We start from the raw sequence: 14,970 nt of genomic DNA on the forward strand, positions 1-14,970 counted from the left end.
GTGCAGTACTGCAGGCCACTTCAGCTGACTGCTATCTGCAGTTCAGCGGTTCTAATCTCACCGGCTCAGGGTTGACTCAGCCTTCCATCCTTCCGAGGTGGGTAAAATGAGGACCCAGACTGTGGGGGCGATATGCTGACTCTGTAAACCGCTTAGAGAGGGCTGAAAGCCCTATGAAGCGGTATATAAGTCTAACTGCTATTGCTATCTATCTATCTATCTATCTATCTATCTATCTATCTATCTATCTATCTCTATATCTCTGTCTGTCTATCTATCTATCTCTATCATCTATCTATCTATCTATATCAAAATATCTATCTATCTATCTATCTATCTATCTGATTGTTGGGGGCAATATGCTGACTCTGTAAACCGCTTAGAGAGGGCTGAAAGCCCTATGAAGCGGTATATAAGTCTAACTGCTATTGCTATCTACCTATCTACCTATCTATCTATCTATCTATCTATCTATCTATCTATCTATCTATCTATCTATCTATCTATCTATCTGATTGTTGGGGGCGATATGCTGACTCTGTAAACCGCTTAGAGAGGGCTGAAAGCCCTATGAAGCGGTATATAAGTCTAACTGCTATTGCTATCTATCTATCTATCTATCTATCTATCTATCTATCTATCTATCATCTATCTATCTATCTATCTCTATATCTCTGTCTGTCTATCTATCTATCTATCTATCTATCTATCTATCTATCTATCTATCTATCTCTATCTATCTATCTATCTATCTATCTATCTATCATCTATCTATCTATCTATCTATCTATCTATCTCTATATCTCTGTCTGTCTATCTATCTATCTATCTATCTCTATCTATCTATCTATCTATCTATCTATCTATCTATCTATCTATCTATCTCTATATCTCTGTCTGTCTATCTATCTATATCTATCTATCTATCTATCTATCTATCTATCTATCTATCTATCTATCTATCTATCTATATCATCTATCTGATTGTTGGGGGCAATATGCTGACTCTGTAAACCGCTTAGAGAGGGCTGAAAGCCCTATGAAGCGGTATATAAGTCTAACTGCTATTGCTATCTATCTATCTATCATCTATCTATCTATCTATCTATCTATATCTATCTATCTATCTATCTATCTATCTATCATCTATCTATCTATCTATCTCTATATCTCTGTCTGTCTATCTATCTATCTATCTATCTATCTCTATCTATCTATCTATCTATCTATCTATCTATCTATCTATCTATCTCTATATCTCTGTCTGTCTATCTATCTATCTCTATCATCTATCTATCTATCTATATCAAAATATCTATCTATCTATCTATCTATCTATCTGATTGTTGGGGGCAATATGCTGACTCTGTAAACCGCTTAGAGAGGGCTGAAAGCCCTATGAAGCGGTATATAAGTCTAACTGCTATTGCTATCTACCTATCTACCTATCTATCTATCTATCTATCTATCTATCTATCTATCTATCTATCTATATCATCTATCTGATTGTTGGGGGCGATATGCTGACTCTGTAAACCGCTTAGAGAGGGCTGAAAGCCCTATGAAGCGGTATATAAGTCTAACTGCTATTGCTATCTATCTATCTATCTATCTATCTATCTATCTATCTATCTATCTATCTATCTATCTATCATCTATCTATCTATCTATCTCTATATCTCTGTCTGTCTATCTATCTATCTATCTATCTATCTATCTATCTATCTATCTATCTCTATCTATCTATCTATCTATCTATCTATCTATCTATCTATCTATCTATCTATCTATCTATCTCTATATCTCTGTCTGTCTATCTATCTATCTATCTATCTATCTCTATCTATCTATCTATCTATCTATCTATCTATCTCTATATCTCTGTCTGTCTATCTATCTATATCTATCTATCTATCTATCTATCTATCTATCTATCTATCTATCTATCTATATCATCTATCTGATTGTTGGGGGCAATATGCTGACTCTGTAAACCGCTTAGAGAGGGCTGAAAGCCCTATGAAGCGGTATATAAGTCTAACTGCTATTGCTATCTATCTATCTATCATCTATCTATCTATCTATCTATCTATATCTATCTATCTATCTATCTATCTATCTATCTATCATCTATCTATCTATCTATCTCTATATCTCTGTCTGTCTATCTATCTATCTATCTATCTATCTCTATCTATCTATCTATCTATCTATCTATCTATCTATCTATCTATATCATCTATCTGATTGTTGGGGGCAATATGCTGACTCTGTAAACCGCTTAGAGAGGGCTGAAAGCCCTATGAAGCGGTATATAAGTCTAACTGCTATTGCTATCTATCTATCTATCTATCTATCTATCTATCTATCTATCTATCTATCATCTATCTATCTATCTATCTCTATATCTCTGTCTGTCTGTCTATCTATCTATCTATCTATCTATCTATCTCTATCTATCTATCTATCTATCTATCTATCTATCTATCTATCTCTATATCTCTGTCTATCTATCTATATCTATCTATCTATCTATCTATCTATCTATCTATCTATCTATATCATCTATCTGATTGTTGGGGGCAATATGCTGACTCTGTAAACCGCTTAGAGAGGGCTGAAAGCCCTATGAAGCGGTATATAAGTCTAACTGCTATTGCTATCTATCTATCTATCATCTATCTATCTATCTATCTATCTATCTATCTATCTATCTATCTATCTATCTATCTATCATCTATCTATCTATCTATCTATCTCTATATCTCTGTCTGTCTATCTATCTATCTATCTATCTATCTCTATCTATCTATCTATCTATCTATCTATATCATCTATCTGATTGTTGGGGGCAATATGCTGACTCTGTAAACCGCTTAGAGAGGGCTGAAAGCCCTATGAAGCGGTATATAAGTCTAACTGCTATTGCTATCTATCTATCTATCTATCTATCTATCTATCTATCATCTATCTATCTATCTATCTCTATATCTCTGTCTGTCTATCTATCTATCTATCTATCTATCTATCTATCTATCTATCTTTCTCTCTATATATCTCTGTCTGTCTATCTATCTATATCTATCTATCTATCTATCTATCTATCTATCTATCTATCTATCTATCTATCTATCTAATCATCTATCTGATTGTTGGGGGCGATATGCTGACTCTGTAAACCGCTTAGAGAGGGCTGAAAGCCCTATGAAGCGGTATATAAGTCTAACTGCTATTGCGATTGCTATTTCAGAGAGAAGTGGCAGCTCTTGGTCCCCCCCTCTTCCTTAAAGACACCAAGGCTGGGGGGGGGGGTTGCGATTTTGGGGGTGTTTTGATCATGGCAACTATGATGATTTCTCAGCCACTTTCAACCTGGCTGGATGGGCAAGATATTCTTTTATAGCAAACGGATAAAAGTTAAAGCACCAAGGCAAAATGAAAACCACAACATCCTCAAAACTGGTTTATTGAACTGGTTAAGACAAGCAAGGGGGCAGTTAGACTTCACACGTTAAATTGAGGAATTTAATAAAGCCCTTTACGTCCAGGTAAAACAGGAGCAAACACGGAAGGGGTGGTAAGATTAATTCATTCAATTAAAAATGATGCCTCTGGGAATATTTCACTAAAACCCGATACACGATTTGTAGAGAGAGGTTCTTTCTGATTCCCTTTGAAAAGGAGAAAAGGCAGACTTGATCAGCGCTGAAACGAGACGGAGAAAAAGATGCCAGGAAGGACTTAAGAGCAGAAGCCAAGGGGAAGCGAAGGGTTTGGGGCAAAAACTTTGGGGAAAGGGGGCAGAAGCCATAGAGTGGCTGGGAAGACCCCGGAGAAGGGGGGAGTGCAAAAGTCCTGCACTCTTGTGGGACAACTTGGGGGGACCAAATAAGATGGACAGGGAGGAAGGAAGAGGAGAGAGAGAAGACCTGGGGGAGAGGGATGGGGGAGACACAAGGGGGGGGTGCTTTACCCCCAAATAGGAGCAATTTGATATCTTCTAAGGGGGAGAAACGAAGCCAAGAACTTTGCTGGTGTGGCCAAGTCTGATGTGATCCAGGAAGCTTTGCAATCCCTTTTTATTTTAGCATTTCAAATTTGACACCTTTTCTTTATATCTTTTCAAGTTTACACCCAGCCGCAGAAAACCTTGTGTATTAATTTCCATTTTTTCATCCTTCGGGCTTAAACTCAGTATCACTTATGACATGGCAATTATTGGCATGCAGGCCCTGCCTCTTTCAAACATTCATGGGGGGGGGGGTCAGCAGGGGGGGACGAAGGGAGGAAGCCTAAGAGAAAGACCACAGAAGCCCCCCCCCCAAGGGGCTTGCAGGAGTTCAGGTAGAGCTACATCCTCCTGTTTGGGAAAGATCTGGCCCGAGTTCCAATCCCGGGGTGTGTCTCCCATGCCTTGGTCAAGCAGAAGTGGAGCCTCCTCCTCCGCCTGCAGTCTATCTGATGGGGGAGACTCCTAAGGAACCACTTCAATAGGGTTGTCTTGGCCAGTTGGCTCTTCCTCCGTTTGTTTCTTCCGGGCTTCTGCAGGGGGCCGGGGCGGTGGGTTGCTGGGGGGGTGCTTAATGGTGCCTCCCACTTGGGGGCGCTCTTGAGGCTTCGTTTCAATGGGCCGCCACTCTTCGCCACGCACGGCAGCCTGAAGAACAAAACCAGAGGGAAATTAGGAAATGCTGACTTTCAACACCTGGGAAAAACCCAAACAAAATAAAGTATAGGGAAGAAATTGGGGGAAAATGCAAATGAGATAAATATCTACACTCGGGGTATCCAACCTGGGGCCATTTTAAGGCTTCTGGACTTCAACTCCCAGAATTCCCCAGCTTAAACTTTTGCTTTTCATCATTTATTCATTGGGTTCAAGCTGGTTTGGAAATGCAACCAACCAAATACTAATTTGACTAATTGTGGTGGCCCACCAGCAGCCAGTGGAGCTGGCAACAGAGTCGGACAGTGAGGAGTTGGGGAGGAGCATGGGACGGTCCTGGAAGCTGGGAAAAGCTCGGACGAGGGCTCTGCATCGAAGGCAGAGACAGGGCCGAGGACATCTGGCAGTGATCAGGTGCCTTCGGAGCTAGACAGCAGTGAGGCAGAGGAACAGCTGGAGCCTGTTCCCAGTGTGCACATGCGCAGAGCTGCCAGAAGAAAAGAACAGCTCAGAAATCAGGGTAGACTTGGGAGTAAAGTCACAGGTGGAAGGTGAATGGCCCCTCCCATAGGAAATAAAAGAGGAGCGAAAGGGGAGGGGGCTTTTGCGGGAAACAATTCGTTCATTTGGTCATTAGATTCGTTTCAGGAGTGTGAAGATCTGTCCGTGAATCTCAGAGACTCTGTGCCAAGCCTTTCCTTGCACAGCATCTCATTTGGAAAAATATTAACGTGGCAGCTTTCCAAGATAGATAAGGTCTGTGGTCATAAATATTTATTTGAGAGACTGTTTCCCGGGCCTTTGCTGAATGAGAATGAGAGGAATTCACATTCGTTTAATAAAAGGGGTTTTGTCAGGACAAGCCTAGGTCAGAACAGTAATATCATTTTAGACCCAAATATGTACGTATTCATTTCTTACACCTGTGTGAAACCAAAAACACATTCGTAACCACATTGTCTTCAAAAAGTCGTTATTTAAATGTCAAGAGAATCACATCTCCAACATTTGGGTTGTAGATTCGGATACATAGAAGCCAACTTTTTAGGATCCAAATGCCATCTATAAAACATCTTATAAAAGTTTTCTCTCAAGTTTTGGGCTTGTGTAAATTTTACATTTCTTACCCAAATTCTTTCCCATGTATCCAACATTATCAACATTAAAAATTGGTTTCATGCAGAGATGTTATTCACTTCTTTTTTTTATTTCCTTTGTCTTAATATATTTTAGACTGTATTTGTTAAAAACCTATACCGTGTACGGGCTCTGGGAAGTCGGGGGGGGGGGAGGGAGGTGGGGTGTTAGGGGGGGAGGGGGGATATATAGTATGTGTTAGATTTTATAGTAACGCGACTGCACTTGTATACTGTTGCTCTTTAATTTCACTGTAAAAATAGGACAAGCTGAATATATTAATAGATAGTAGAAATACACTGAAGGGAGGAGTAGAGGGATAGGAGAAAGAGGGGTAGAGAGGGATGGGAGAGAGGAAGGGAGGGAGGGTGAGAAGGAAGGGAGAGAGGTGTGGTAGAGGGGGAGGGGAAGTAGGGTAGAGGGGAAGGATGGAGGGAAGACGGAAAGTTGGAGGGGGGGCGAAAGAAAGGGTGTATGGGGGGTCGAAGGGTACTATTGGCTTTCTATTTTGGGGGGTATTGTTGACAAGAGGAATGGCTGTGTTTATTGTTTAATGTTATAAGGCCCCGGTTCTGCACAGTATATATGTGACTGTACGAAATGAAAATGGAAAATAAAAACACATTTACAACAATTTAAAAAAAAAATTGGTTTCATGCAAGTCGAGGATAACTTATATTTAAACAAATAAGAGATCAAAGTTTAATGCATATAAAGAGAATATACAATGTATTAGTACAGATGGATTCCGAAACAGAATTAGTTAAAGACTGTATGATAAAGTGGGCTCAAAATATTGAAAAAGTCGTTATTTAAATGTCGTAGCCGTTCCAGCCAGCAGATGGCGAAAGACGACCGCCAAAGGCTTTTCCTTACCTGCCAAAGGTAAAAATCCCCAGTTTACCTGGACAATCCACTTCCTCTTAAATGGCTAATTAATGAGCATTAGAAGATCTTTTTTTTACAAAGGGAAAACGGGTCTTCTTCAGGTGACTTCACAGTGTTATATATTCTTATATTTTAATCTCTCTCTCTGTGTCCAAAATCCTCTATAAAAATGTTCTTCGCTCTTTCAGAAGGAGGAGAGATGAAAAATGATTGTGGGAATCACAATTATATGCCAATCTGACAGCCACTTACCAGTAAGTAGATGCCACTTGCTATAGCCAGGCAAACGGTGCCAAGGATGGTGGCTAGCAAATATCCTGCAGGAATGGCTAAACTGCCAAAATAAACGTTTAAAGGAGAGAAAAGGGTTAGCTAGGAATGCAGCCCCTGTGATTGGGAGAACAACTATTTCATTTGGAAAGGTTTGCGTTTGGCTTGCCAGAAAACCCGAAGTGACCAATGCTATCAAATCAGCTTCCAAAGGCAGCTGCACCAACTGACACCCAGCCAGCACCTGATTCTACAATCTTTTTTGCAGCAGTTATTAAGTGGAGCATTGGGGGTGGGGGGTGGGGGGTGGAGAAAACTGGACATTAACATTTGTTTCTGGGGGGGAAATTGTCATAAATCTCAGTCATGTGGCCACAAGATGTGGAAAATGGCCATCAATGTGGCTTAGAGCCGAGGTGGCGCAGTGATTAAATGCAGCACTGCAGGCTACTTCAGCTGACTGCAGTTCTGCAGTTCAAATCTCACTGGCTCAGGGTTGACTCAGCCTTCCATCCTTCCGAGGTGGGTGAAATGAGGACCCGGATTGTTGTTGTTGGGGGCAATATATGCTGACTCTGTAAACCGCTTAGAGAGGGCTGAAAGCCCTATGAAGCGGTATATAAGTCGAACTGCTATTGCTATTGCTATTAAAAAGCAGTCATATGACTGTGGGGGGGAGGAACGTCATAACTTTGAAACTGGGTCATAAATAGCTTTGGGGGGGCGTCCATTGTAACTTGAAGTTGTTGCTAAGCAACCAGCCACAAGTTGAGGACCACCTGTGAGTATCTCCACCCTCCATCACCTTCACATCCGCAACCTCAGGGCCTGAGCAGGAGAGCTGCAGCTGAAAACCCTGCCCTGGGTTAGTGGATGTGTCCGAGTCTGAAAATGGTTGGGGTGCAAATTACCATGCGTGGAGAATGGCCCGGACATAATAATTCCTCGTCAGGGGTCCACAAGTCTTCACAGCCGCTGTGAAATACTTCTGGCCGCTGCGAGAAATCAAAATAAAGAGACAGCCGAAGAAGAAAGCACAGAATTAGACGCTGAGTTCAAGGGAAGAAGCATTCTGTGACACTCCGAAAAACACACCCTTTTCCGTGCATTTATCAGATTCACAATAATAATAGAATACCAGAGTTGGAAAGGAACCTTGAAGACCTTCTGATCCAACCCCCTGCTCAAGCAGGAGACCCTCCACCATTCCAGACCAGTGGCTGTCCAGTGTCTTCTTTAAAACCTCCAGTGATGGAGACCCACGATTTCTGGAACCAAGTGGTTGCTCCGATTAATGGTTCTCACTGTTAGGAAGTTTCTCCTTATCTCGTCTCCTTGCTTCTTCCCTTCCCTTCGTCTTGTCTTGAGGAATGCAGGAGGGCCAGCTAACCTCATCTCACCCTGTAGATTCCCTCAACTCGTCCTTTTAAAACAATCCAGATTGATCTCACTTCCCCCATTTACATCGTTCACCCTGTGAGTATAAGCAGCAGGGAGGGGGGTAGAGAATAATCACATCTTTCCGTCCCTGATATAACATAAAGGTCTATTTTTGCGTATGCTCACACCCTTGTCACCTCAAGGCTGGATTACTGCAACGCGCTCTACATGGGGCTACCCTTGAAAAGTGTTCGGAGACTGCAGCTAGTCCAGAATGCAGCCGCGCGAGCGATATTGGGTACACCGAGGTACACCCACGTTACACCTGTCCTCCGTGAGCTGCACTGGCTACCAATTGGTCTCCGGACTCAATTCAAGGTGTTGGTTATCACCTTTAAGCCCTATATGGTTTAGGGCCAGCGTACCTGCGAGACCGCCTACTGCCACACACCTCCCAACGGCCGATAAGATCCCACAGAATGGGCCTCCTTCGGATGCCGTCAGCCAGTCAGTGTCGGCTGGCGGGCCCCCAGAGGAGGGCCTTCTCTGTGGCTGCTCTGACCCTTTGGAATGAGCTACCTCCAGAGATCCGGACCATACCCACTCTCATGGCCTTCAGGAAAGCTGTAAAAACCTGGCTGTTCCGGCAGGCCTGGGGCTGTTGACCTCACTGTTGAGGTCCAGCCCCGATCAGAACGAATGCATGTGTTGTGATTTTAAATCTGTCCTTTTCTTATTTTTTTCTTCCTCTTCTTCTTTTTTTGTAAGCCGCCCGGAGTCCTTCAGGATTGGGCGGCCTATAAATTTTATTAATAAATAAATAAATAAATAAAATGAGGACTAGAAGCTTCATGGTTGTTTTAGAGAAAGCTGTGTTTCCCAGCAGGCTGAGTTTCTTCACCAGACCCAGGTCTGCAAATTCTCACAGTCAAGAAACGCAGCACTCACCATCTCTCCAGAGTAGATCCCTTTTTCCTTTTTCCTCGGGGATACTCCAGAAAGCAAACGAAGACGCCCGCAACTCTTTAGGCAAAAAGGTTAAGGACAAAAACAAGGATTCTTTTTAAGGCTCCGAGACAGAGAAAGAAAAGAGTTCAGGACTACAAGAAACAACTCCAAGTGGGAGGAGGCATTTGGGGCAGAAACCAGTTGACTTTAGGAAAGCTGAGACCCACAGGTGGTTGGCAACAGCAGGAATCCATTTCCCGCACCTGCCCAGGGTTTCTGCCATCCCCAGCATGGGAGAAAGACAAGGAGGGGAAATATTATGGAGATAAATCAGGCAGTGAAAGGAAAAAGTCACTGCAAAGCAAAGCAATATAGACAGCAAACAAATTTAAGAAATAAATAAGAAGTAAATAAGGCTTGCTCCCCCCTCCAATCTAAGGACAGGATTAGGAACATCTCTTAGGGGGGGAAGGAGATGGAAGGGGAGAAAAAGGGGGGCTTCTGACCAGCCAAGAGGCTTTGCTGGGTTGGGCTGGCTAAGCGGTAGATACCTGGGACCTAAACCTTGGCACGATTCATTTTTGCCGCTCCTTGTTGAGGGCCAAAGAAGCCGTCCTTTTGCCAGCCTCTCCTGGAAGAAGCCTCCTTTGGTCTTCCGTGTGGAACCTGGGAAAAGCCATGATTTGCAGAATCGTCCCCAAAGACTGTCTGGGGCTGATCCTCCAGCTTGTATTTTGTCAGTCTAAAAATCCACCCGGATGGGGTACAATGGGGCGAATCCTGCCCTGTCCGCCATGCCCAGATTCCCCCGTGTGTTCTTTCACAACCCCTGGCTGAAACCACCCGATGTGGGCTCCCTTCCTCGTGATGCAGCTGTGCTCCTTCTGGCCTCGCCTTAATCGCTCTGCTTCCTCTCGGAAACCCCAAAGGGCGACGTCAGCAACGGACAGAAATGCAATTTCCTGGACCCTCTTCGTCCAACGGGAGCAGGCCTTCACTCTCACACCCACAACATTTCCAAATTCTTCAACCACAAACCTTCCAAGTTTTGCAACCAGTCTCTGCAAGAAGCAAAGCTACCCAGCTTCCTTAATTTTACTACTTTCAGTCTTGGAACCCCCGTCCTGGTTGAGTCTCCGTGTCGAATATTTATTTATTTGTATGCTGCCTTCATTGTTTTTACAACTAACTGAAGGCACAACAAACATATCCAACACATCCTATTTTCCTCACCACAACAACTTGTGAGGTGGGTTAGGCTGAGAATGATTGACCCAAAGTCACCAAATAACTGAGGCAGAATTTAACATCCAGACTCCTTTTAATATGGATATAACTTTAAAATAGCTATAGGCAATCCAGGTGCTATTTGTCCTAGCACAGTGTTTCTCAACCTTGGCAACTTGAAGATGTCCGGACTTCAACTCCCAGAATTCCCCAGCCAGCATTCGCTGGCTGGGGAATTCTGGGAGTTGAAGTCCGGACATCTTCAAGTTGCCAAGGTTGAGAAACACTGTCCTAGCCAGTTGCAAGGGAATAGAATTTAAACAATTACCGTATTTTCACGAAAGGATACATTGCATAAACTGCAATCGGCCACATTTTGAATTGGCCTGCAACCGCCACGATGCCACCGGTCACTAAAACTAAAAGAGAGAGAGAGAGAAAGGGGGTTGGGTTTTTTTTGGTTTGTGATTATTCCACTTTCTACCCACAATGAACTTTTCGGATCCAAAAATTAAGCAAACTGGGAACTGGTGTCAACTCCCGAGCCCGTGGGAAACGGCAGATCTTTGTTGACAACTGAAGAGGAACATTGTGGATGTACATGTTTAACACATATACACACTTCGCTTTTAATCTTCTTGTTCAAAAGAAACAGGGCTACAGGTAGTGCTTAACTTACGCCCAAAATTTCTGTTGCTAAGTGAGAACAGTTGTTATAGCAATAGCAATTAGACTTATATATTGCTTCACAGCGCTTTTACAGCCCTCTCTAAGTGGTTATATTAGCTTTTCCTCATTTTACGACCGTTCTTGCCGGTCATTAAATGAGCCACCCCAATTGTTAAGTTGGTAACACTTGTTGTTACGTGAATCAGGCTCCCCCATTGATTTTGCTCTTCAGAAGGTCGCAAAAGATGGGTGGGACTGCAGTCCCCCCCCTCCTCCTCCATATAAATTCATTAAATTTCAATTTTCAATTTCAAATTTCCTCCAAAGAGCCGAGTCCCATGATGCTAAAGGACAGAGGGTGGGAAGGATGAAAAGGAGCAGAGGGCAGCCGTGTTCCTCTGTGCTGCAACGTTCAGTTGTAAGGCATGGAAGGGAGTGGGCCTTCCTGGGGATTCAAACTCCTGGAAGCATCAGGATCCTGGGCTGGGCTGGGGGGGTGTCTTTCCTTCCCCCCTTCCCGTGGGGTTCGGATTCAGGGCAGGCGCAGAAATGCAGGCAGCTGCTTTGCTTGGCTGCCCCCTTTGAAGGAGGAAGAAGCCAAAAGGGAGAAGTGAAAGCTGCCCCCACCCTCCACCTCCTCCGCCTGCAGAGGTTCAAGGGGGGGGGGGGAGGCCACGCAGAGGTTGTTCTTGTGCAAAGGTCTCGTGCTTGGCGTGAGCTCCTGTCCCCTCGGCTGGGCCAAGAGGGGTGTCCAGTTCATCACTCAGGCTGGACCACAAGATTCCAAGGGATGTTCCTTCAAAAGAGAGTCCCTGGGGCTGCCTCTCCCCTTCAAAGGTTTGGGGGAATCTTTGGTGGATTCCACCGGTTGCAGCAGTAAATCCCCCTTGCAAGAGCCTTGAGTTGTCTGTCTGTTAAACTGGCCACTGTGAAGCTGGGCTATGATTATGGATAGAGGGCAGAGCAAAAGCTCTTCCTTTTGGATAGAAAAAAGAAAAAAGGTTTTATGCCCCTTTTCTTTTTGAAAAGTTTTTTTCCCCATCAGCCCTCCTACATGATTAATCCTACAGTGTGTCATCTGAGTACATTATGTCATCCTATTTAACAGTGACATCATTTTTGATCTATTTTTTATCTTGCTGTTACATTTACATTTCAATTGCCTTTTAATTCAACTCCTCCCCTATAATTCTACGTTCCTCTCCGAATTACTCAGTTTTCTGTTTCTTTTTGCCCATCTTCATCTTCTACCCAGTCATAAAAACGTCCCCCTTATCTTATAATACTCTGATTCTTCCTTCTCTTTAATCAATCTGTTCATTTCTTCAGAGTCTAATATTTTTTTAATTACCTCTCCCTCTGGGGGATTTTTTCCCCATTTCCCCATTTTGTTTAATGCTCCTCTTTTCCACCCCCCAAAGGAGCTTGGGCCCCCTCCTTCCGCCCCTTCTGAGGCCCAGGAGAAGAGGAGCCGAAGAGCCAGAAAGGACGTGCTGTTTCCACCCCCAGCAATGGGCCCCGTTTCTCCTTCCAAGCGTCCTTCCCCTTTATTTTCGTGCGTGCACTTCCTCCCTCTCCTCCGCTTGCAACCGAAAGCCACTTTCTCTCCCCTGGGGGGGGGGGGGCGAGCGTTCCCTTGCGGGTTGGGTGGGGGAGTCCTTCTTCCTTCCCGCCTTACAAGGGGGGGAAAGGTGGGTGAAGGGCTGAGGGTCCAGGCAGGCGACCGCCAGGAATTCTTGCAGGCTAGGAGAGCCGATTGCCAAGCACCCCACGCAGCCCCGAAGACACCTGGGGCCGCATCTGGACCTGCCTCGCACCTGGACACCCCCCCCCCGTCTCTCTCTCGCACGGAAGGTGGGGGCAGAAGGGGAGGGGGTCGCATCTTTACGCAAAGCCACCGGGAGCCTCGTTTGGGCCGAACCTGCGCCCATCCAGGTGTGGCTCCTCTCCAAATCCCACCTGGTCAGGGATGATGGGCTCGAAAGTCCAAGGCCTGGAGGAGACGGGGAGGGGGGGGTCCCTCTTTCCACAGGTCCCTGTTCTAATTCCCCCCCCCCAAAAAAAAACTATTTACCCAACGGGAAAGAGGAGGGGCGGGGAGAGAAAACTTTTGGAAAGTTTGTAGCCAAGCTTAGACACTTTGTAGCCAAAGAAAGACGGGGCGGGGGGAGAGAAAGCTCCAAGAACTGGGTAGCCACAAAGGGGGGGGGGATAAAGGAGAAATCCTGCGCCCCCTCCCCTCCCCTCCCCGTTCCTGCCGCCCCCCGCGCTCTGCCCAGGCTGCGCCCCCCGCGAGACTCACTCAGCCCGGCGGCCAGCGCCTGCTCGTTCGCCCACATGGCCCACTCGATGCGCCCCATCGCACCGCCGCCCCGACTCAGCCGGCAGCCGGGCAAGCAAGCGGGAGGCCGGGCAAACGGAGGGGGGGGGATCGCGGCTACGTCCTTCCTGCTCCTCCTCTGCCCGCCCAGCCAGCAACGCCCCGGGGACTTTCCGCGCCCCGCCAGCCGCAGGCAGCCCGGACGGCGCTTCCCCTCTGGGAAGGGGGTCCGGGAAAGCCCGGACGGCCTTTTGCTCTCCCCCCTACCTCCTCACGGGCGTTTCCACGGGAGAAGCTGGAAGAGGCGGCGAGCGGAGCGGCGGCTTATCTGCGGGGGAAGCGCCCCTTCCTTGAGTTCTTGCGGGGAAAGCGCGAAGGCACGAAGGGCAGCAGCGGCAGCGAGGCTTCGTCCCCTTGAAGCCCCCAGCCCCGAAGTCTGGCTTTTGGTCCAAGGGTGGGGTCGGACAGGGCTGGAATTGGGCTCCATCCAAGTGTGGCTGGACTCCAAATCCCATCTGCCTGTGGCTGATGGTCCGGGATCATGGGATCGGGAGCTCAAGGCCCTTTCCAGCCCTCCTTCCATTCCCATTCCTGTTCTAAATCCCCCCCAATGAACCTGGCCTGGGTCCTTTAGGGCAGTGTTTCTCAACCTTGGCAACTTGAAGATGTCCGGACTTCAACTCCCAGAATTCCCCACCAGTGGTTAGGACAGTGTTTCTCAACCTTGTCAACTTGAAGATGTCCGGACTTCAACTCCCAGAATTCCCCACCAGTGGTTAGGACAGTGTTTCTCAACCTTGTCAACTTGAAGATGTCCGGACTTCAACTCCCAGAATTCCCCACCAGTGGTTAGGACAGTGTTTCTCAACCTTGTCAACTTGAAGATGTCCGGACTTCAACTCCCAGAGTTCCCCAGCCAGCATTCGCTGGCTGGGGAACTCTGGGAGTTGAAGTCCGGACATCTTCAAGTTGCCAAGGTTGAGAAACACTGCTTTAGGGCAGGGGTCTCCAACCTGCACTTGGCTTGAGGAATTCTGGGAGTTGAAGTCCACAGGTCTTCAGGTTGCCAAGGTTGGGCCCTTTAGGGTGCCCTCCTGCCATGCCAGCCCTTCCTTCCCTTGCAAAGTCAGCTGCCTAGATTCCTCTTCAAGCAGACCGCTTCCGGCCTTGCCTTTCCCTTCTGAGTGGGCTTTGCAGGGGGATTTGGGCAGGGAGAGAATCAAGGAGCATTTCATGTTGCCTTCTGAAGACTTCGAACAATGGTTTCTTTTTCTAAATCCTACAACTTTCCCATCAATCTTTTCCGACATTTGTGTTGTAAGTTAACTTTAGGCAACATCTGCTCCGAAAGGGCTAACGCCCTCAAGCACTTTTACTCTGGGGGACAGACGGACCGAGGGGGGGACAGTGTGTCGTAATTCCAGAGTATGAACATAAAAGAAGAACGGGCAGAGAACCCCCAAAT

General features: G+C 45.8%; 1 protein-coding gene across 1 annotated transcript; it reads right to left on the reverse strand.

Annotated features, from left to right (window-relative positions):
• Window positions 1–3,450: 3,450 nt before the first annotated feature.
• LOC116518128 (cytochrome b-245 light chain) lies at window positions 3,451–13,623 on the reverse strand. Its single transcript, XM_032231397.1, has 6 exons — window positions 13,488–13,623; window positions 10,866–10,935; window positions 9,290–9,364; window positions 7,873–7,956; window positions 6,944–7,025; window positions 3,451–4,657 (listed from the first exon to the last, which is right to left on the reverse strand). Exons 1-6 carry the CDS (start codon window positions 13,543–13,545, stop codon window positions 4,475–4,477), a joined length of 552 nt encoding a protein of 183 aa, XP_032087288.1. The 5' UTR covers window positions 13,546–13,623; the 3' UTR covers window positions 3,451–4,474.
• Window positions 13,624–14,970: the final 1,347 nt, after the last annotated feature.

The sequence above is a fragment of the Thamnophis elegans genome, chromosome 14, assembly GCF_009769535.1.
Source record: "Thamnophis elegans isolate rThaEle1 chromosome 14, rThaEle1.pri, whole genome shotgun sequence".
NCBI classification, from domain to species: domain Eukaryota; kingdom Metazoa; phylum Chordata; class Lepidosauria; order Squamata; family Colubridae; genus Thamnophis; species Thamnophis elegans.

Coding starts and splice junctions, on each gene's coding strand:
- LOC116518128 (XM_032231397.1), bottom strand. CDS start 13,545: ATGGGGCGCATCGAGTGGGCCATGTGGGCGAACGAGCAGGCGCTGGCC. Junction 7,957..9,289: donor GGATCTACTCTGGAGAGATG/GTGAGTGCTGCG, acceptor GATTTCTCGCAG/CGGCCAGAAGTATTTCACAG. Junction 4,658..6,943: donor CAAGTGGCATCTACTTACTG/GTAAGTGGCTGT, acceptor TTTGTTCTTCAG/GCTGCCGTGCGTGGCGAAGA.